This window comes from Octopus bimaculoides, chromosome 10 (genome assembly GCF_046866305.1).
Source record: "Octopus bimaculoides isolate indiv1 chromosome 10, ASM4686630v1, whole genome shotgun sequence".
Lineage (NCBI taxonomy): Eukaryota > Metazoa > Mollusca > Cephalopoda > Octopoda > Octopodidae > Octopus > Octopus bimaculoides.
Genome location: NC_142937.1, coordinates 71832170 through 71854099, shown reverse-complemented (window position 1 = coordinate 71854099; position 21930 = coordinate 71832170). Strand labels below are relative to the sequence as shown.

At 35.3% G+C, this 21930-nt stretch overlaps 1 protein-coding gene across 30 annotated transcripts in view; it reads left to right on the top strand.

Annotated features, from left to right (window-relative positions):
- LOC106882425 (oxysterol-binding protein-related protein 6) overlaps window positions 1–21930 on the top strand; it is a 287012-nt gene that overhangs the window by 132920 nt on the left and 132162 nt on the right. For all 30 annotated transcript variants that reach the window (XM_089358781.1, XM_089358777.1, XM_089358776.1 and 27 more), the window contains one exon: window positions 8808–9044. In XM_089358781.1, coding sequence (XP_089214907.1) covers window positions 8808–9044 — 237 coding nt within the window. The remainder of the gene's footprint in view (window positions 1–8807; window positions 9045–21930) is intronic.

Here is a 21930-nt window from a genome sequence, read left to right as displayed (position 1 = left end):
GCTGTAGAAACTCTGCCAGATCAGATTGGAGCCTGGTGCAGCCATCTGGCTCGCCAGTCCTCAGTCAAACTGTCCAACCCATGCCAGCATGGAAAGCAGACGTTAAACAAGGATGATGATGATGATGATGATGATGATTGCTGCTTTCTAATGTTTGAAACCCTGAATTACTAAACATGTGAGTTAAAAAGGGAAAATAAAAAATGTGAGGTCTCTTGTGAAATTCCTGGAAATCTGCTTTTTTCTTTTGTTTTTTTTCTTTTGTTTCATACACTTGATTTCTCAGGAATAAGTTCTGGGAAATTGAGAAGCCCTAGTACACAGTACAAGGTTATGGCTGCATCATCATAATCATCATCACAACCTTGTACTAAAAGAAAAATGGCTCCAATCGAAGCTATTTGTGAATTATTGTAAGAAGATTTTTTAAAATTTACCTTTCTTTTGTATCTTCTTATAACTATGAACAGAACTTTTGACTCTTATAAAGAGCATTCAACACAAATAAACATTTGTATGTTGAATGAAAAAATTTATTTTGTATATTGTTTATATTAATAATTGTAATTTTGAATATTTTTATTAAAATTTTAGTTTGCTTTTCTCATTGAAAGATTAAGATGGGCTAAAAGCTAAATTTATGAAGAGCTATATTATGAAGTTGAATGTTTTATTTATTAATTTAAAGTTTTATGAGAGGAAGAAAGAAAAAGAATATAAGCTTTATATTAACTGTATACTATTAAATGTTATCTAATCATCAAATAGATGAGGCTGCATCTCTCTCTTTCTCTCTCACACATACACATCTACACACATGAATGAATTTTGATGGACAGATTGTTTCTTTTATCTTTTACTTGTTTTATTAATTGGACTACCGCCATGTGTGTGTCATGCCTTGAAGGGTTTAGTTAAACAAATCAACCACAGTACTTATTTTTTATTTAGTCAGGCACTTATTCTCTGTGTCTCTTTTGTTAAACTACTAAGTTACAGTGATGTAAACAAACAAGTTGCCAAGTGTTGAGAGGACAAACACACACACACATCATGAGTTTCCATATAGTTTCCATCTCATAAATTTACACACAAGGCAAGGCATTGGTCAGCCCTGAGCTATAGCAGACACGTGCCCAAGATGTCATTTAGTGGGATTGAACCCAAAATCACGTGGTTGCAAAGTGAGCTTCTTAACCACACAGCCATGCCTGCACTTATGTTTACATGTTTTTTTGTTTTTTTTGCTTTTTTAAAGTTAGTTTCATCAATTTATGACTATATAAGTAAATATTAGCTCTATTTCAGTTTCATCTCAATGATTTTGTATGTCAAAAAAGATCTCATACCAGATCTTTATATAGGTTTCTCACAGCATTAAACCAGGGCCTAAATAAGCTATTGAGTATCATTTGATACTAAAGGAGAGACTTGGGCACCATATTTATCTTTCATTATTTACCAAGGCAATGTATATAGATGTTTACTTGTATTCTAGTGCAATGAAAGGCTACAATTTGACTATTGAATTATCAAACATAAATTGTTTCATACTTGTTATTACTGATAATAATAAATAAAGGAGTGAAGTTTATAGAAATTCATTGATTGTCTTTTTATCCCTTCCTAAAAGATAGGCAATCAATAATCATTGCTTGTATTCTTTTGCAATTTATGGTACTTTCATGTTATTGATTCACTCCTTAATTAATCACTGGAGCAACATTTACCTTTCTAAATCAGTCTCAGTATGGTAGAGCCATGTTGTTGAAGCTGGTAAACAATTTCCTTGAGAAACAAATAAGATATTATTTTAAAGGAAAATCATAACAAAAACTAATGAAGGTAAAATGTTGGATTAAAATCACCAGTTCAATACACTGAGTATTTCCTTTTTATCAATGTACTTTATTTTCTTCTACATAAAAATTATAGCTTTGTGATTAAGATGCTAATTTTGCAATCATGTGATGTGATTGGGCTTACTACATGGTACCTTGGACAAGTGTGTTTTTTTCATTGTCCTGCATGTGCCATATCCTTGTGAGTGCTGAAGCCCATGGGAAGTACATTGTGTGTGTGTGTGCATGTGCCTGTGTGTGTGTGTGTGTGTGTGTGTGTGTGCGTGTACATGCGTGCATGTACATGCACACATTAACAGTTTGTGGTACCACCAATAAAAGGATTGAGAAAAAACATCTTGTGATATTACCTCTTACCTTTAGGTTGTATTCCTTTACACCTATAGCACCCTTGTCTTTTATTTTCTAGGGTTGACACCAGAAAAGTGGTAGATATAAATGCTAAAAGCCTTAAAAGTGTTACAACTCCTGTAGTGAAATCATAAAATACAACTATTGTAAAAAGAGACAATGGTCATGTGGAGACGATACTTTTAGTCACTTAAAATCTGTTGCAGATTGATTCTTTGTGTATCTAGACAAGGCAATTCATTCTATATAACACAGTTGATATAACTTAAAAAATAGGTAGTAAATCATCTAGGAGTGTTACTTGTCATAGTCTAACATTTTATCCAGGAGACTTTCCTACTTTGTACGTGAATTTGGTGTAAAACATTGGAGCCTCTTTTATACTTGAAAGACATTTTACTATTCACTTTTAATGTAGCTACTTCATAGTGTTAGAACATAAATTCCCAAAATTTATACAAAATTTTCTAAATTTGCATTAATCATCCCACCTATGTTGGAGAAAACAGATGTTACAAATGAAAATATGTGTCAATAATTTTTTTCTAAGGTGCATCATTAACTTTTACTTGGGATGGATAGTAATTGGCTAACTCTTATATATTAACTCTTATTTTCTTATATATTACTGTTATTTATTTTATCAACTACAAAAAAAAAAAAAAAAAAAAGGAAAAGCAGAACTGACCTTGGCAGGATTTGAACTCAGAATCCTGGCAGGATTCTCAGAAAGTATTTGGTTTGGCATTCTACAGTTTCTGCTCCATCTCACCACTATTTTTTTTTTTTTTTTGGAAGATGAGAATAAACACTGATGTTAGAAGATACCTACAATAAGAATGCTTTAAATTGTTAATTCTTATGAAAAACATGAGCATAAATTCTTCAATATTCTTAAAATTTCTTTCCCTTGCTAATAAAAGCTGTTTTCTGTTTATTCTGTCATTAATAAATGTTACTGTATTCTCTGCTTATGTAATCTAACAACTTTAGTTCTTATTTACATTATTTACTATTGATGGATATTTGTCCTCCTCTTGTTTATTGTTAACACAACGTTTCGGCTGATATACCCTCCAGCTTTCATCATGTGTCTTGGGGAAATTTCGAACCTGGGTTCTCATTCCTAAGGTATTTTTCAATGTTGTTATTGTTATTATTATTATTATTATTATTATTATTCAGGTCACTGCCTGGAGTCGAACTCGGAATCTTGGGGTTAGTAGCCCGCGCTCTTAACCACTATGCCATATGCCTGTTCTTACAAGAAAGGTGTGGTTACAATGACAATTATGATGATGACAGTGATGATAGACAATAAAACACATTGTTTCTTGGAATCACTACCAAAACAATGCTTCAAGGTTTTACCATTTCCAGTAGCTTCTGGAAGTCTCTATAAGGTTGCTTGATCTGAGAGCATTGTTTCAAAAATGGAATTGTATATTTATTATGTAATCATAGTTAAGTTTCACTGGAAAAAATGAGAGGAAATGGTCATAGTGTGAATACTGTTGGTCATAGGTTTACTGACCTAGGACTTAAAAAAAAAAAACAACTTACATTCTTAACATTGCCTAAACTTGTATAAAGTGACTTGGGATTTATTAGAATAAAGTATTTCAGTCCTCAACAGTTGACTATTTCCAGAGCCCAGAGTATTTCACTGTGAAACTTGTTTCTCGCATTGGGGAAACTGCACTTCCTTTGATCACTGGCATCCTGATCGATAAACCAGATCAATAAACTGTTTTATATTGAAACTCTTCATTCCCTCTTTCATTGTGTTTCTGTTCTATTGTTCTATTTCTGCCTCTTCTACTGTTGCTGTAATGGACTTTGACCTTCACAACATTGCAACCTCTACATAATCCACAAATAAGTTACCTGTTGTATACAACACTCTTCTCATCTATACCAGACAACTTTTCCTTCAGTTCGAAACTCTTTCCTTCTTCACAATTTGTACAGTAGACAGATCACCAAATCTTTCATCAAAACAATAGCTGTCAAAATCTTACCCATATCTTCTGCTCTTCTAATCTGGCAACCCCACCAACTGATTATGGGGATGTTCCTCATTTGATGGGTTTGTTAAAAAAGATCCAAGACAGCATATATCAATCTTAATTCTGTTGTTTAGTTTTGTTCATATATTTATATATACTCTTACAATAGTGTAAGTTATTTAAAATAAAATGGCTATGTGGTTAAGAAGTTTGATTCTCAACCACATGATTTCAGGTTCAGTCCTGCATGATACCTCGTACAAATGTCTTCTGTTATAGGTCTGGGCTAACCAAAGTCTCCTAAGTAGATTTGGTCTGGGCTAACCAAAGTCTTCTAAGTAGACATAGAAAAGAAACTTGTTATCTGTCTGTCCGTCCCTCCATCCATCTTTCTACTGATTGATGTATCTGTGTATGTGTGTGTGTGTGTGTGTGTATGTGCACATGTGTGTGTCTGTATTTGTTTTTATTTGCACTCACTTATTTGTAAGTTATGACATTTGAATAGTATTGTTGGCTTGCTTCATACCTTAAAAACCATCTGGAATAAGACCCCTTACTTGAAGAACAGATAAGGGTTGGCTTCAGAAAGTTCATCCAGCTGTAAAAAATGTTTTTATAGGATATTTGTCTAACCCAAGCTAGCAATAAACATAAGCAGTAAAACCAAGTGTATTAATATTGCCTATCTAAGAAATATCATTGGGAGATAAAAAATAAAAAAAAAAGAGATATATGCATGAAGATAACTAAAAGACAAAAAGACTCTATTTAAAAAATTTCGTTTCACAATTTCAAACATGTTTAATCAATTAATTTTGTTATCTAATAATTAAGATGATATACACAATCTATTGCTTATGGCAAATTTGATGTTATATTAGTACACTCATGATTGCTTTGTTGAATAATGGCACTTTTGTTTGATGACTGGTAAACTATTTTCTAATAAAAAGATCATTTTTTTTTAATGTTGTTGAAAATGATGTAGACATAAGCTTGTTATTTATTCAAGTATACATGAATTTGTGTATACTTGAATAAATTTGTGTAATGCAATATATTAAAACAGTAAAATTAAAATTAGAAAACTCTGTGTGGTACATGGTGAAAAGTTTTGGAACAGTAGTTTTGTTGTATGCTGGACCATCATTATCATCATCATCACATTTACATCCCATGTTAGTAAGGATTAGACCGATTGACAAGATTTGATTGGTTGGAGGGCTGCATCATATTCCACTGTCTGCTTTGGCATGGTTTCTATGGCTGGATGCTCTTTCTAACATGAATCACTTTGCAATGCATACTGGGTGCTTTTTTTATGTCATCAATACTAGTGAGGTTGCCATACAGCATGCAAGAATAAAAATTCCCTCCAAGTGAATGAGACTACAGTAGAGAGGGAAGCAGTTTTATGCTTGGAGATGAGGGGTTTATTAATGAGAGAAAGAACTGGAACAGGACAGGTTTCTTGCTGTAGAGAAGCAACATGGCTACTCACATTATGGAAGAGAGGGTGGAGCAACAGGGCTAGAACTGAACAAAAATGAAATAGTGGTGATGAAGTGTCAGGATGGAGCTTCAAAGTACAAAATGAGAAGGAGTGGGTGCAGAAGAATTGAGAATATGTGGGGAAGTGGTTGTGTGTATGAGAGAGAGAGAGAGAGAGAGAGAGAGAAATGGGCAAGGTAGGGATGAGTAGGTGACAACTGCAAAAACCGGGTATGATTGAGGAGTTGATGTAGTGAATGGTGGATAAGGGGTAGGAAGTAAAGAATATCATCTTTATGATTTTGATGCTCATAACCACTATGTTACAGGTGAGCAGTACAAGTTGCACTATAAGCCATGTTACAAATATGTCATATATATTGCACTACTTGCCCATAGTAGAGTGGATAAGTGTCAAATTCCTGCATGGAAAGCAGGAAGGTTTGAAAGTCTAGACCTAGCCCTAGTATATGTGCACACACATACACACATATGCATACACACACCCATGTATTACATTTACAAGGAAAAGGTTGTCAGTTAATTTGAAGTTCCACTTAGATGGAAACAAAGCCATTTAAAACATCATTTCATGACTGGGGAGAGTCATTCTCTTTTAGTGCTTTATTATTTAACACACTCACTGGTAAAGTTTCCACTCATTTACTTATTTATTTTTCCTAAAATTTTCATTGCATCTTGCAACCTTTTTAATAATCATTAACTCTGTCCGTTATCCGAGCTGCGTTCTTTTTGCTTATGCTTGTGTGTGGGTCAGTGTGTGTGTGCATTCACATGTATGTATATATGTATGCATGTATACGTTTATGTATGTATTCAGCATATTCATGTGTTTGTGTTTATGTGTTTTTATGTGTATGCGTGTGTGTGTGTGTTTACCTCTGTCTCCTTGTGTGTGCATGTCTGAGTGTGTGTGGATTTTTGTAACTATGTACTGTGTCTGTCTGTATGTATGGATGTGTATCTCAATATGTGTAGATGTGTGTCTCCATATGTGTCCTTGTGTAAAGTGAAGTGTGTGTGTATATGGTCATGTGTTTCAGTCTTCATTTGCATATGTGTGTGTGTGTGTGTGCTTGTCTGTTCATATTACCGATGTACCTATCCGTCTGTATGTCTATCTGTTTAAATTCATATCCATTTGCCTACATACATGTGCATATACATATACGTATTCATAAACACACACACACACACACATACATACATCTACATAACAGCCCACTAACTATTCTACCTGTATATAAATATAAACTGTGGGTATTGGGGGTATGATTACCTACTACATATATTTCCTATTTAGTACTGAGGATGTTTCATTTATGAGGACATATTCCTGTATTTGTCTGAGGTTTGTGTCCTTTGGGTGCTTGAATAAAATGCAGATGTCAAGTTGACCCAGGTTGCCTCCATGTTGGCCCTTGGTATGTTGATAGAGTATGGAGGACTATTTTTTGTTGTCATATTGTCTCAAATGTTCATTTAGTCTAGGAGCATTGAACCTTTGAGAAAATATGACGACAAAAGACAGTTCTCCATACACTTCCAACATGCCAAGGACCAATATGGAGGCAACCTGGGTCAACCTGACATCCACATTTTATTCAAGCACTCAAAGGACCCAACTCTCAGACAAATACAGGAGTACGTCCTCATAAATGAAACATCCCCCATACTACATAGGAAATATACATAGTAGGTAATCATACCTCCATACCTACAGTTTATATTTATATGCAGGTAGAATAGTTAGTGGGCTGTTATGTAGATGTATGTGTGTGTGTGTTTACTTTTTTGTATATGCACATGTGTAGGCAAATGAATATGAATGTAATCAGATAGATATACAGACGGATAGGTACATAGGTAATATGAACAGAGAATCACACATACACACACACATATGCAAATGAAGACTGAAACACATGATCATATGCACACACACACTTCACTTGACACAAGGACACATATGGAGACACACATCCACATGTATGGAGATACACATCCATACATACAGACACAGTACATAGTCACAAAATCCCATACACATGCACACACACACTCAGACATGCACACACAAGGAGACTGAGGTACACACACATATGCAAACACACACACACATACACATACATAAAAACCCACAAACATACAAACACAATTGCATGAATATACAGAATACATACATACAAACGTACACACACATACATATATGCATATGCACACACACATACATACATGCATACACACACTTGCATACATACATACATACATACATACATACACACATACATACACACATACATACATGTGCATGCACACACACACACTGACCCACATACATGCGCACAAAGAAACAAAAAGTACACAGCTCAGATAATGGACAGAGTCAACGACTATTGAAAAGGTTGCAAAATGCAAAGAAAATTTTAGGAAAAATAGATAATTGAGAGGAAACTTTACCAGTGAGGCACTAAAAGAGAATGACTCTCCCCAGACACAGCAAAATATGCTTCAACACACAAACTCAAATCCAAAAACAAAATTATTTTATAAGTTTTTTTTAAACCACAAGGTGAACAATACCCCTTGTTCATCTCTCCAATTTAGGGTAGCTAATATGCCAAGGATACTCTCAATCTTTGTGTTACTACTTTCTTTTCAGAGTATGAAGAAGCAAAGTTGGAAGTGAATTTACAAAAAATTTTGAAAAACAATCTTAACTTGAAATGACAAAAAACCAATAAATGCTACTGTATATCAAATCATTAATTCTGTTTGGTTAGAATATTTTCTTTACATTTCAGATTTAAGTAGTAGTTTTTTTATAATTAATTTAGTGTTAATTGACTTTTGATGAAAGAAGATATATTTATTTCAGAGGTGCACTTGCCAGACAAGTGATTTGATCTGAGACAGTGTGTTGAAACTAAAACAATTACACAATGAAAGATACATGTTAGCTATTCAAAAACACATAAAGATTTAATTTCACTTAAACATTTATTGTTTATATATTTAGTATATTGTATATTTAGTTAGTGATTAAAAATTATCTGTTTATATTTATCAGGATGACAGTGATGAAAGTAACTCCTTGTCTGGATCCCATATTGAAGTTAATACAGTCTCAGGAAACCTTATCCAACATCCTAAACCAAGTCCAAAAAACCTTAAAAAAATCAAAGCAATTCAAGAATGGGAGATAATTAATGGATTGAAAGAAGGAGAGAAATGTGAAGAAAAACCAGAAAAATATCAGGGATATTTACTTAAAAAACGAAAATGGCCCCTAAAAGGTTGGCATAAGGTAGGTTAACTCTCTTTTATATCATTAGTTCTTTTGTTTGATTTATTTTCTTAAACCATTCTTTCTTACATTTGGTATGAAGCCAAATTGGAAAATATAAATCTGTTTTCTCAAAAATCAGCTTTAATGTAATAAAGGCCAGCAAGGTAGCCTATATGCAGTCACTTGATCTGCTAGAAACAACAGTCAAATCACTCAAACTACACTGCTATGTTTAAAAGAGGCTATGTAATTCTAGGTACACTATCAGAGTAAACATGGGTTAATCATGGTTAAAAGAGTTTTGATCATTCGTCTGTTCAATCAAGGATGACCTGGACCAAATAAAAAACAGCTTTGTGATATATATGAGAAGATTCTAATGAAAACATAATTAATGAATTTGTTTCTCAAAAACAACTTAGATAACATTAAGATTGTGCAGTCATAAATCTCACAATTGTTTTAAAAGGAAAAAATTATGTTTGTCACATACAAAATAAATACTTTAAAAATGAAAGAAATAATATTTTTTTAATCATACAAACATCTAAAACTGTCATATTTACAGTTATTTGATCATCAGGAAATACACATTAATTTTGAGTGCAAACTGGATAAATAATATCTGACAGTGGTTATGTGTTAATGGGGTGAGAGAAAAATGTTGAAATTAAAAAAAAATTATATTTGTATTCTTAATGTAACACTGGTTCATAGTGTGAGTTTTTGGTAGCGATAATGTGAAGAGAATTTCTCAAGAATGATTAAAAAATCTTTTTTTACTGATTTGTATTCATTGAAAATATTTTGACCAAATATGTATGGAATTAGCTGTTGAGTTAAATAGCAACAGATACTAAGAAGAAAAAGAAGAAAACATCTTCATAGGATATATCAAATAGTTACCTGCCATTTTTGAAGAATAACTTCAAACTTTCAACTGTTATTACATGTGGTATTGTGAGATTAACTCAGTCTCACTTGCACACTTTTAAATATCTTAATTTATTTATATTTCTGAGAGAATCTATTTTTGTTATATGAATAAAAATAAAATAACTTGTAGTTCACCAGTCATTATCATGTGCTTTCTGTTCTCTAGTTTCCGTGCCAATTTTCAATTACTGTGGCCTTTTAACAATGAGCGGTAGCTTCTGATATTTCATTCTAAAAATGAAGATAAACTAAAAATGCAGTTTCAATAAAAGAAAAAAAATTCAAAACTTCAAGAAAACAAAAAAACAAAAACATTTTCAATAGAATATTAAGTGTTGCTTCTAAAAGAGGACAGATGCATAAAAATCAACAACTGATTCTGTAATCAGAACAAGTATAATTTTAGGAAAATCAGAGCAAAAATGTTTGATTAACTGATTAACTGTTGAAAAGAACTAACATCCTTCTAGTTTGGAGTTGATATAAACCTTGAATGTTCTTCTCTTATTAAGAAGGTAATCTGGTTGACTGAAGATATGTACAGGATGTCCCAAAATTAAGGCAACCAACTTTTTTAAATTTTGCCAAAGCAGAATACATTGTTATATTTTGGGCCCGAGCTTTGCAATTATGACACTACCACATTTTTTTTCAATATGACCACCTCTGTTTCAAATCACAGCCTTAAATCTAGGCGCAAATGCTTCACATGTGGCATGCAGCTGTTCTTGGAGAATCAAAGCCAATTCCTGGTGCAGTTTTGCCTTCAGAGCGTCAAGTGAAGCATGAGGAGTGCTCAAGACTCTTGTCTCCAAAATGAACGAAACAGAAAAATCCAACAGGTTGATATTGAGGCTTCTTGAGGGCCATAACATCCTTGCCTATGAACAATGTAATGTTTTTCTGAATCCAGTGTTGTATCTGTTTGAAGCTGTGGGATGATGCCGAGTCCTGTTGGAGGCTCCATGATGCACTTTGAAAGGGCTCATTCACCCATAGAAGCAGTTCAGCTCCCAGAATGTCACTAATGTATTGTTAGGTATTAATTCTAATACTTGAGGCACAAAAACGAGGGGAAACTTTCCAGTGTCTGTCACAGCTGCCTAAACCATAACTGACTGTGGATTTTGATGTCAATTTATGAGTCTACCCTCAATGGAGCTAGATACACTCCAAAGTTGGTCATTCTGGTGGTTTACTGTCGAATGTCAGTTTTCTTTTCATCAATGAACACCAGGTTGTTAGAGTTGTTCAAGCCATGTACAGCCATGCTGTCAGTAAGGTGAGAGTTGGCCTTGAATACAGCGATAACTTTATACATGCTGGAGTTCACTAGGAATCAGTTCTTAGTCCACTCTTATTTATCATTGTTCTCCAGGCCATGATAGAGGAATTAAAAACTGGATACCAATGGGAACTGCTATATGCTGATGATCTTGCTCTTATTGCAGAATCTGAAGGAGAATTGGAGAAGTTCCAGATTTGGAAGGAAAACCTGGAATCAAAGGACCTCAAAGTTAACTTAGTAAAGACTAAAATTGTTGTTAGCAAGAAAGCAGGATGGACTCTCTTTCTGTCAGGAAAATGGCCCTGCTCAATGTGTAGGAAAGAAGTGGGAAGTAATTTCATTTGCTGCACCAAGTGTAAGCTATGGATGCATAAGAGATGCAGTGGAATTGCAGGTTGGTTAACAAATAAGGTCACTTTCATGTGCGGCAGATGCGCAGGAACAATAAGCACTAAGAGCACAAAAGATTTAGATTCTATCAAATGCCCAGGAGGCTTTCTTGAGGTAGTAGATAGTTTCTGCTACTTAGGGGACCAAATTAGTAATGTGGTGGATACTCTGAAAGTATTGTTTCTAGAATAGTATTGTTTCTAGAAATAATATTGTTTCTAGAAAGTATTATTTCCAGACTCAGTGTGCACGCCAAAGCACAACTGTGCCGAAAGAGGAAATTTAGGCACAAAAGGGATTAAATGTGGCATGTAGGAGAGGAAAATGTGTTGGTTTGGGCATATGAGTAAAGACAACTGTATACAGAAGTGCCTGTCACTGAAAGTAGATGGTACCTGTGGAAAAAAGAGACTCAGGAAGACATGGGATGAAGTGGTGAGGATGTCTTAAGTCTTAGGTTTTAGGATGTTAGGGCTCATGGAGGAAATGACAATGGATCAAGATGTTTGTCAATATGAGGTTCTAGAAAAAACCCGCCCACATCAGCAAAACTGAGTGCTAGAAACGTTGTGTCTTACTCACATGTAACAACAGACTTTTCACACACCCTACCTCAAGAAACCGGACTACATCTTCTCTTCTAAACTGCATCTTTCCCTTCTTCACATTTCCTTTTCATAAACTATGATTGTCTTCCAATCCCCTTCCATGCCCTCACTACCCTGCTCACTATATCGCTGCTTTCCCCCCACCCCATTCCTATACCCAGGTTTTCACCAGTCACTGCAATCACTACTCACTACTTGCACATCCTTGGCAATACCAGACTGTGTATATTATGACCTTCGTACCTCCCTCTTCCTTACTCTACCATCAAATCTATGCTCTGATCCTTGTTACTTGTGAGTATACCCTGGCACTTCACCATCTCTCTCCTGCTTTCTCTTGTATCAGGTCATTAAGAATGAAATGTCCGATTTTGAACTGAAAGTTTATTTTATTTTATCACAACAAAAAGCAAAGCAGTTAATCAAAGTATGCATCTAAATTATCAACACAATTTTGCCATTTTATTGGTAGCTTATTTGTACCAGCAGCAAAGAATTCTGGAGAGCAAGCGGTGATGAAATCACGAAAGGCTGTTTTTACATCTTCTTCAAATTTCAAGTTTTTTTCCTTGCAAAAAGTGGTTTAATGCCTGAAAAACATGATAGTCAGTTGGTGCAAATGTCTGGTGAATATAGTGGATGATGGAGTACTTCCAAGTTCAGTTCCTGTACCTTAAGTAACATTTTTTTGTACAACATGTGGTTGAGCATTGTCGTACAAGAGAATTGGCCTGTCTCTATTGACCAATCTCGATTGTTTAATTGCGAGTTCAGTCATCATTTCATCCAATTGATGGATGTATACGTCTGTTGTAATTGACTTACCAGGTCTCATGAAGTTGTAGTGGAGGACACCAGCACTGGACCAACAAACAGACACCATTAGCTTTTTTTGGTGAATATTCTTTTTTGGATTGTGTTTTGGCACTTTGTTTCTATCCAACCATTGTGCAGAACACTTGCTATTGTTGAAAAGAATCCATTTTTCATTACACATAACAATATGATGCAGGGATGGTTCGCTTTTATGCCATGACAGCAAATAACAGCAAGTTTCAAGATGACATGTCATTTGATGCTCGTCCAGTTCATGTGGTACCCACTTGTCCAGCTTCTCTACCTTGCTTATTTGTTTCAGATGGTCTAATATAGTTGGAATTGAAACATCAGACCTTGATGCTAACTCACACGTAGTTTGAGATGTATCCATTTCCAGCTCATCATTACTCACCTTGGTCTCAGGTCTAGCATGAAGCTGATTTTCAAGAGTAAAGTCACCAGACCGGAACTTCTCAAACCATTGACATACAGTGTGCTCATTTGCCACATCTTCACCAAACACCTCATTGATTTTTCAAGCTGTCTGGGATGCATTGGTTCTATGATGGAACTCATATTCATAAACAACACAAATTTTTGATCCATCCATGGGTTCACAAAAATTGGTTTACAAGAGAAAACTCACAATATAATCAGGCACCATGAATTGCATTTCAAAAAGTGATAATGTAACTCTTCAATGTTGTAAAACAAAGAATTGTCAGGATAAAACATTAGAATTAACGACTGTCAAACTTGGTGCATAAGAGAACGAGACATTTCATGCTCAATGACCTGATACTTTTGCTGTTTCCCACCTCTCTCTTTTTCTTGCTCTTCCCTCTCTCTCTCCCCTCTTGCTTTTCTCTCTGACTAGGTAACCAAGTATCTCCTTTACATCAGAACACCTGTTTCTGTCTTCATTCTTGTATCACACTCCCCCTCTCTCCATCTCCCTCCCTCCCTCCCTCCCTCACCCTCTCTCCATCTCCCTCCTTCCCCTCTCTCAATCTCCCTCCCTCCCCCCTTCCCCCTTCCCCCCTTCCCCCTCTCTCTTGCTGAGTAACCATGTACTTCCTCTGTAGCAAGACACTTGTTTTTGCCTCTCTATTCTCTGTCACACTCTAACCTTTCATCTGATGCTGGATCACCTCCTCCAGTGTCCCCTCTGTCATACCAAAACACCTCTTTCTGTCTCTCGTGTCTCTTTGTCACTCTCTAACCTTTCATCCTTTAACACAAGTTCCCCTCCTCAAATGTCCCTGCCCCTCTCATAATGCTTTGTCTTGTGAGTTATGTGGTTGGTGACCCTGCCAGTGCTGGTGCCACGTAAAAGACATCCTGTCCATACTGTAAAGTGGTCAGCATTTGGAAGGGCAGCCAGCTGTAAAATTTGCGCCAAAATTAACCTTGCCTGTGCTAGTACCACGTAAAAAGCACTGAGTCCACTCTGCAGAGTGGTTGGTGTTAGGAAAGGCATCCAGCCTTAAAAACCCTGCCAAAACAGACACAGTAGCCTAGGGTAGTCTTCTACCTTGCCAGCTCCTATCAACTGTTCTACCCATGCATACATGGAAGACAGATGTTAAACGATGATGATGAATACACTAGCTTATGAAGTGGAATTTAAATTCAGAGTAACCTGGATGGCATGGGCAGACTGTGGTTAAAAATTTCTGTCTTGGAGAGAGCAATAGGGTATGTGGGCTGTGTAGTAATGAATGATAATGTGTAGGGTCCAAGATGCATTGGAAAAAAGGATTTTCCAGCCTCTTTAGTTATTGGCTCCTAAGGAAATATAGAAGATGTTAGTGTACCTTGAATTCATAATAACTTCCTGTCAGGAGCCTGGTGTTGTTTGCAGCAGCCATGGACCATCACTTTCATCAACATTTAACAGTTGTTTTCCATGCTAATATGAATTGGCTAGCTTGACAGGAGCTGGTAAGGCCAGTGCTACACCAAGTTCCAGAGTCTGCTCTGACTTGGTTTCTATAGCTGAATGCCTTTCCTAATGCCAACCACTTTACAGAATGTACTGGGTGCTTTTATGTGACACCATCACCAGTGCTGTTCATGTCATACCAGCACCAGTGTTATTTATGTGGCACCATCACCCACACCAGTGCTTTTTACATGGCACCTTTGTTTTAGGATATCAGTTATGTTGTGGTGGATGGGTCTCCTTGAGTAATGTGCCACATATCTTGGTCCTCTGTCATCTCCTTTCTAAGACTCAGCGTTTTCAGATCTGCCTTCAGTACTTTGTACCATATCTTACTTGGTCTCCCTCTTCCACAACTTTCCTTCACTTTAAGTGATTGGCACTTCTTTATGCAACTGTCCTCATCCATGCACATCACATGACCAAACCAGCACAGTCTCCTGTCTTGCATGCTGCATATAATTCCTCTTATACTTAACTTTTCTCTCAATACATAGTGCTCTGTTGCACATGTACACTGCCATTGCACATCCAGACCATACCAGCTTCATTCCTCTCTAATCTCAATACACTATTGCTCTGTTGCACATGTATACTGCCATTGCACATCCGAGCACACTAGCTTCATTCCTATCTAATCTTCACATATCCTATGCCTTCAGGGCCCATATTTCACTACCATGTAACATTGAAGTTGTTCATATACATGTATCATACAATCTTCTTTTCACTTGGAGAGAAAGATCTTTGGTTGCCAACAGGTAAAAGCTCTCTGAACCTTCTCTAACTTTAAGACCCTTTGATTTCAGGTTCTGTTTCCACACCTAGAATTTCTTTTCTAATTCTGTTATAGATTCTGCTATGAGGGCTAGATCATCAGCATATAGTAGTTCCCATGGGCTTCCAGACTTATATTCCTCTGTAATGTTCTGAAGAACAATGATGAATAGGAGGGAATTGAGAACCAGGCCCTGGTTGAACACTTACCTGTACACTAAATTCATCACTGTACTCATGGCTAACTCTTACCTTACCAATAGTACCCCTGTACATGGCCCGTACTGCTTTCACAGTAAAGGCTATGTACAGGGTTTTTTAAACTACTTTCAAATATAACAGAATATGTCATATATTACATCTTAAACAAAGTTTGTTCAGATTTGAACTATATGCTCATTTATATTGAGTGAACTTCTAGTTATGTATTTTATATATATGTATATATATATATATATATGTATATATATATATATATATATATATATAACAACAAAGTTGAGGAGAAATATCTGTCAAATATAAATAATGTGTGTGTATATATATATATACAGGGGTTGGACAAAATAATGGAAACACCTAGCATCATAGCATCATAATTTTGAAATATCTGTAAAACCATCAAAAGCTTGTTTGTTTTTTGATTTATTATTAGTGTTGCTTAAATGTTTTGCTAAAATTGCAGTTCCTTTTCAGATATCATCAGAAAAAGGTAATTAAAATTCATTAAAATGACAGATCTGTTCGACTTTCAAAGAGGTCAAATTGTTGGTGCTCATATGGCAGGCACTAGTGTAATGAAAACAGCTGAAATGTTTGGTGTATCAAGAAGTACTGTCTCGAAAGTAATGACAGCTTTCAAGAAAAAGGGGAAAACCTCCTCGTCAAAGCAAAACTCTGGAAGAAAACCAAAACTTTCAGATAGGGACTGTCGGACTCATACGCGAATTGTTAGAAAGGATCACAAAAGTACAGCTCCCAAAATTACTGCAGAGTTTAATGACCACCTTGAGAACCCAGTTTCAACAAAAACTGTTTGCCAGGAGCTGCACACAGCCGAATTTCATGGGAGGGCTGCAATCAGAAAATCACTACTTTCAAAAACAAATGTTGCAAAGTATTTAGAATGGAGTAAAAACCTACAGAATTGGTTCCTAGAGCAGTGGCAGAATGTTATTTTCTAAGATGAGTCATCCTTTACGCTATTTCCGACCACCGGCCAAATATACATGTGGAGACAGCCAAAATAAGCATTTGACCCAGACTGCCTTCTTCCAACTGTTAAATATGGGGGAGGATCCATGATGATCTGGCGGGGCTATATCTTGGAAATCTGCTGGCCCAACGGTTTTCCTTCATGGCAGAATTAATAGTCTAGACTATTTAAGCATTTTATCTGATCAAATTCATCCTATGGTTGTGGAACTGTTTCCAGAGTGAAACGCAATCTTTCAGGATGATAATGCACCAATGCACACTGCTAAAGTTGTTACAGAATGGCATGAGGAACATTCTAGTGAAGTTGAACATCTTATCTGGCCACCAGAGTCCACAGATCTCAATATTATTGAACATTTATGGTGAATTTTAGAAAAACAAGTAAGGATTCAATATCCTCCACCATCATCACTACAAGAACTGGAGACTGTTTTAGCTGAAGAATGGACAAACATTCCTTTGGAAACAATTCAAACTTTGTACGAGTCCATACCTCATAGAATTCAAACTGTAATTACTTCGAAAGGCAGTCCTACCCCATATTAAAATAAATTTGTTTGAAATTTTAAGGTGCTTCCATTATTTTGTCCAACAATCAGATATTTTCACTTCTCACTCATTTAAGATAATCATTTACTTGTCTATTTCTTTGAAGAACTATGTATTTGGGTCAATCATATAATTATAACTAAATCTCAGTTATAATGCTGAATTCAAGATCTACTTTTTGACAGGAATTAATTGCTGACTATGCATCAATGTTCTCCCACTTTAGGAGCTATCACATATTAAAACTCAAAGAGTTTTGCCTGTTCATATCTATTAAAATCAGTAGTTGTTGCATTAACTCAGAATTGTCGTCGACTTTGCCTTTCATCCATTCAAGGTTAATTAAATAAGTACCATTTATGCACTGGGGTCGATGTAATCTACTTAAACCCTTTGTCTTTCCTTGTTTGTCCCCTCTATGTTCAGCCCCCTGTGGGCAATAAAGATATATATATATATATATATATATATATATATATATATATATATATATATTATGTCCATTCTAAGTGACTTTAAAGCCTGTTAAGTAATTTTCTTTTATTCTCTTCATTCTATTGCGAATTTTCAGTCTTTATCATTTAATAACTTATTGCATAGAAGAACTGCATAAGTACTTGGAGTAAATTCTTAAATACGAATCTGCCATAGAGAACCATTCTCCAACTTCATAAATACTAATACCCTTTGTTTGTAATTATTTTAAAGAGTTGAAACCAAAGATCAATAAATTATTTAGTTCATTCCTGGCATCTGAAGTCATATGTCTATTTTAGCTTGCCTGTAATACCACTACACTTCTTGTGTACTCATAGTTTACTCAAGGAATACTTTATGGAATCCCTACCTATTTCATTTTTGCATATCAAGCATGGCTATTTCCTTCTCTTCTCTCCTACTTATTAATATGCTAGTCGTTACTAACATTACTTGAAGCCTCTCAATTCTAGGTTTTATTTCTATGTCTAGAACTTCTCTAAATTTACTATAATAACTAGGTTTTCAACATATACGAGTTCTCATGGACAGCCAGTTTTAAACATATGTATCATAGCTTGAAGGACAATATTGAATATAAGGAGGCTAATGATCGAGTCCTAGTGAATCCTTATCAGAAAACCAAATTCATTCTAAACTTGCTGACCTCACCTTACTGATTAGAGCTCTGTGTGTGGCAAATACAGTTCTCTCTCTCTCCTCTATATATACATCACTCATCTCTCTCTCTTCCCCTCTCCCTCTCTTCCTCTACCCCTCCCCACCTTGTTCACACAGTTTCTACCATCATACACTTAATCCATTCACCTTCACTTATGATTTTCTGCTATCACCACTCTATCTGCTATTCAGCCTCTTGGTCATGTTGCCTTTAGAGTATGGGCATAGCATAAATTATTAAGGACTATTTAATCTTATGTGGCAGAAGGCAGACTTACTAGTATTGGTGCCATGATAAAATGGTCCCATTATAATCTGTAAAATGGTTAGTGATTGAGTAAAGACAGCATAAGGTCAAAGTGTTAGGAAGGGCATCCAGCTATAGAAATCAAGCCAAAGAATGAATCATATGAGCAAGATGTAGTCTTCCAGCATGTTTAACTCTTTTGATACAAACCTGCCTGAAACTGCCTCTGGCTCTGTAATACAAATGTTTTATTTTCAAAAGTTCTGAATTAATATCTTCTACCAAACCTTAGTTACAATTTCTGTACCTAACACTAGCTTAATGATGATTATGTTATTTTACTAAATTCTTTGTTATATTTAGAATTAATTGAAAGAAACACACAAAGTATCTCAAAAGAAATATGGTGAGAAAAGGATTAAGAGAACAGTAGCTCTGAATAGGGTCTAATTCAACTGTGACAACTCTTCCAATCCGTGCCTTTGAAAGTGGATGTAAAATGATAATGATGACAACAATGATGATGATGATGATGACAACTATGATAATGCATGATTTAAAGAAAAATAGGGTTATTGGAATGATTAAGTTCTCATTTTATAGTAGTCTTTAGTTATGTAATTTTATTTTAACTTTGCAGAAATTTTGCATGTAACATTTACATTTTAAAGAAATACTATTATTACTGCTTCTGCCTCATATATACTCTCTGACCAACCAATCAATAAAATAACAAACTGTGATCTATATATTAAAATTTCTAATCAATAAAGATGTTAAAAATAATTGTGGTGAAACACCCAAACACACCACTTATTGTTGATATGGGAATCATTAAAAATAGTAATAAAAGAGTTGCTCCAGACTTTAATTGTTTTTCAAAAATTGCTGGCAAGATTAAGAAAACCAAAGAGAGAAAAAAAGAATGAAGTTTTATTCATTACACAGCAATAATATATTTTGTATATGCTGTTTTTTGTATAAAAATATCTCCATTGACTAATGATTTACAGAACTTAAAATAGTTAATGCGGCAGACTATTTTGAATGGCCCTAATACTTATGTTTTACCTTGTATTTTTGTGCAAGACAACATTATTGAAAGCTAGCGATAGGCTCATACAGTTTAGCTCTTCCTTGATAAGACATATGGGAGTGGTATTGAAGTGCATATTACCAAAGCAGATAGAATCTTTAAAAGGTTATATACAATACTGTGCAAGAGTCTTCAGACACTTTAAACTATTATAAATTTCTACTAAATGCCAGTTTGTAAGTGGATGTTTTGCATTGCATTTTTTACAGATGAAACATTGGAGTCATTTCCATACCTAATCATTATATTTATTAGTAGGGGAAAATGCAGGACAACCACCTAAAATGGCTGTGCATCTCACATAAACAAATCAAGATACATTGTTTTAAAACAGAAAAATGTTTATAATGAAAATTCATCACATAATGTTCAGTTGTGGAAGGACAATTTGATATCAGATTTAGATGAAGATAAGATTTTTCAGCATGATGGAGCTCTATGTCACAGATCCTATGCAATACGACAGAGTCTGGCTGACGAAGGTGTTACTGCATTGAAAGATTGGCCAGCTCAGAGCCCTGACTTGAATATCATTGAGCAAATGTGGACAGAACTAAAGAGAAGAGTTCGTCAGAAGAATCCACACAATTTTGAAGAGTTGTGGAAGCTCGGCCACAGACAATGGCATCTCATATCTGTGAAGATGGTGAAGGATTTATACACATCTTTTCCCAGGTGCATTGAAGCAGTTATTCAAGCTAAGGGAAGCCACATGAAGTATTAATAATGTACAGTAACTTCTTGAAATGAACATTGTGTAATAAATTTTCATTACAGATATTTTTCTGTTTTAAAACACTGTATCTTGATTCGTTTATGTAGGGTAGTAGAAACTTTTGCACAGCTATTTTTTGTGGTCGTCTCACATTTTCCCCTCTCTGTCAGAACCCCTACTACAAAATATAATGATTAGGTATGAAAATGACTCCAACAAGGCCAATGTTTCATCTGTTAAAAGTGCAATGTGAAACATCCACTTATAAGTTGACATTTAGTAGAAATTTACAATAGTTTAAAGTAACCAAAGACTTTTGCATGGTACTGCACTTACAATCAGAACAATCGCATTTCTAATGAATTCAAATCTAGTGATGAGTGAATTAGAATGTATTGTCGAATATCTTTGATTTGTCATGTTGACATCTGAGTGATACTGAACTTAAGGGAATTCGAAAAGTAAACGAGCAACAGAAGTGAGGTTGAGAGCTAGCAGCTGTAGTTTAGACATATCAGTAAAATAGAATATATATATATATAAGCTGCAGGAAAAGTGATGGACATTGACGGTGTGAGGATCTCATTAAAAAGACAAATCTCAGTAAATTTAGGAAGAAGTGCATAAAATAGATATGGAAAACATTATTATGGAATAATTGATGTAAAACTGAAACTTGTGAAAACATGCTTGAATCCTTCTGATTCCATCAGTATGGAAAAAATAAAGAGATTTTGAAAAATCGATTTTATATATATGCGTAATTATTTCATCATCACCATTTAACATCTGTTTTCCATGCTGCATGGGCTGGACAGTTTGCGGGAGCTGGCAAGCTGGAGAGCTGCACCAGGCTCTAATTTCTACAACATGAATGTCCTTCCTAATGCCAACCACTTAGAGTATACTGGGTGCTTTTTATATGACACCAGCATGGGTGATTTTTATGTGGAACCAGTTCAGGCGCTTTTTATGTGGCACCAGCGCAGGTGCTTTTTATGTGGCACCAGCGCAGGTGCTTTTTATGTGGCACCAGCGCAGGTGCTTTTTATGTGGCACCAGCACAGGTGCTTTTTATGTTGCACCAGCACCTATGGGGTCACCAAGTAGCTTGCAAGACAAAGACTTCTCAGCTGAGGGAAGGAGTGACTGTGTGGC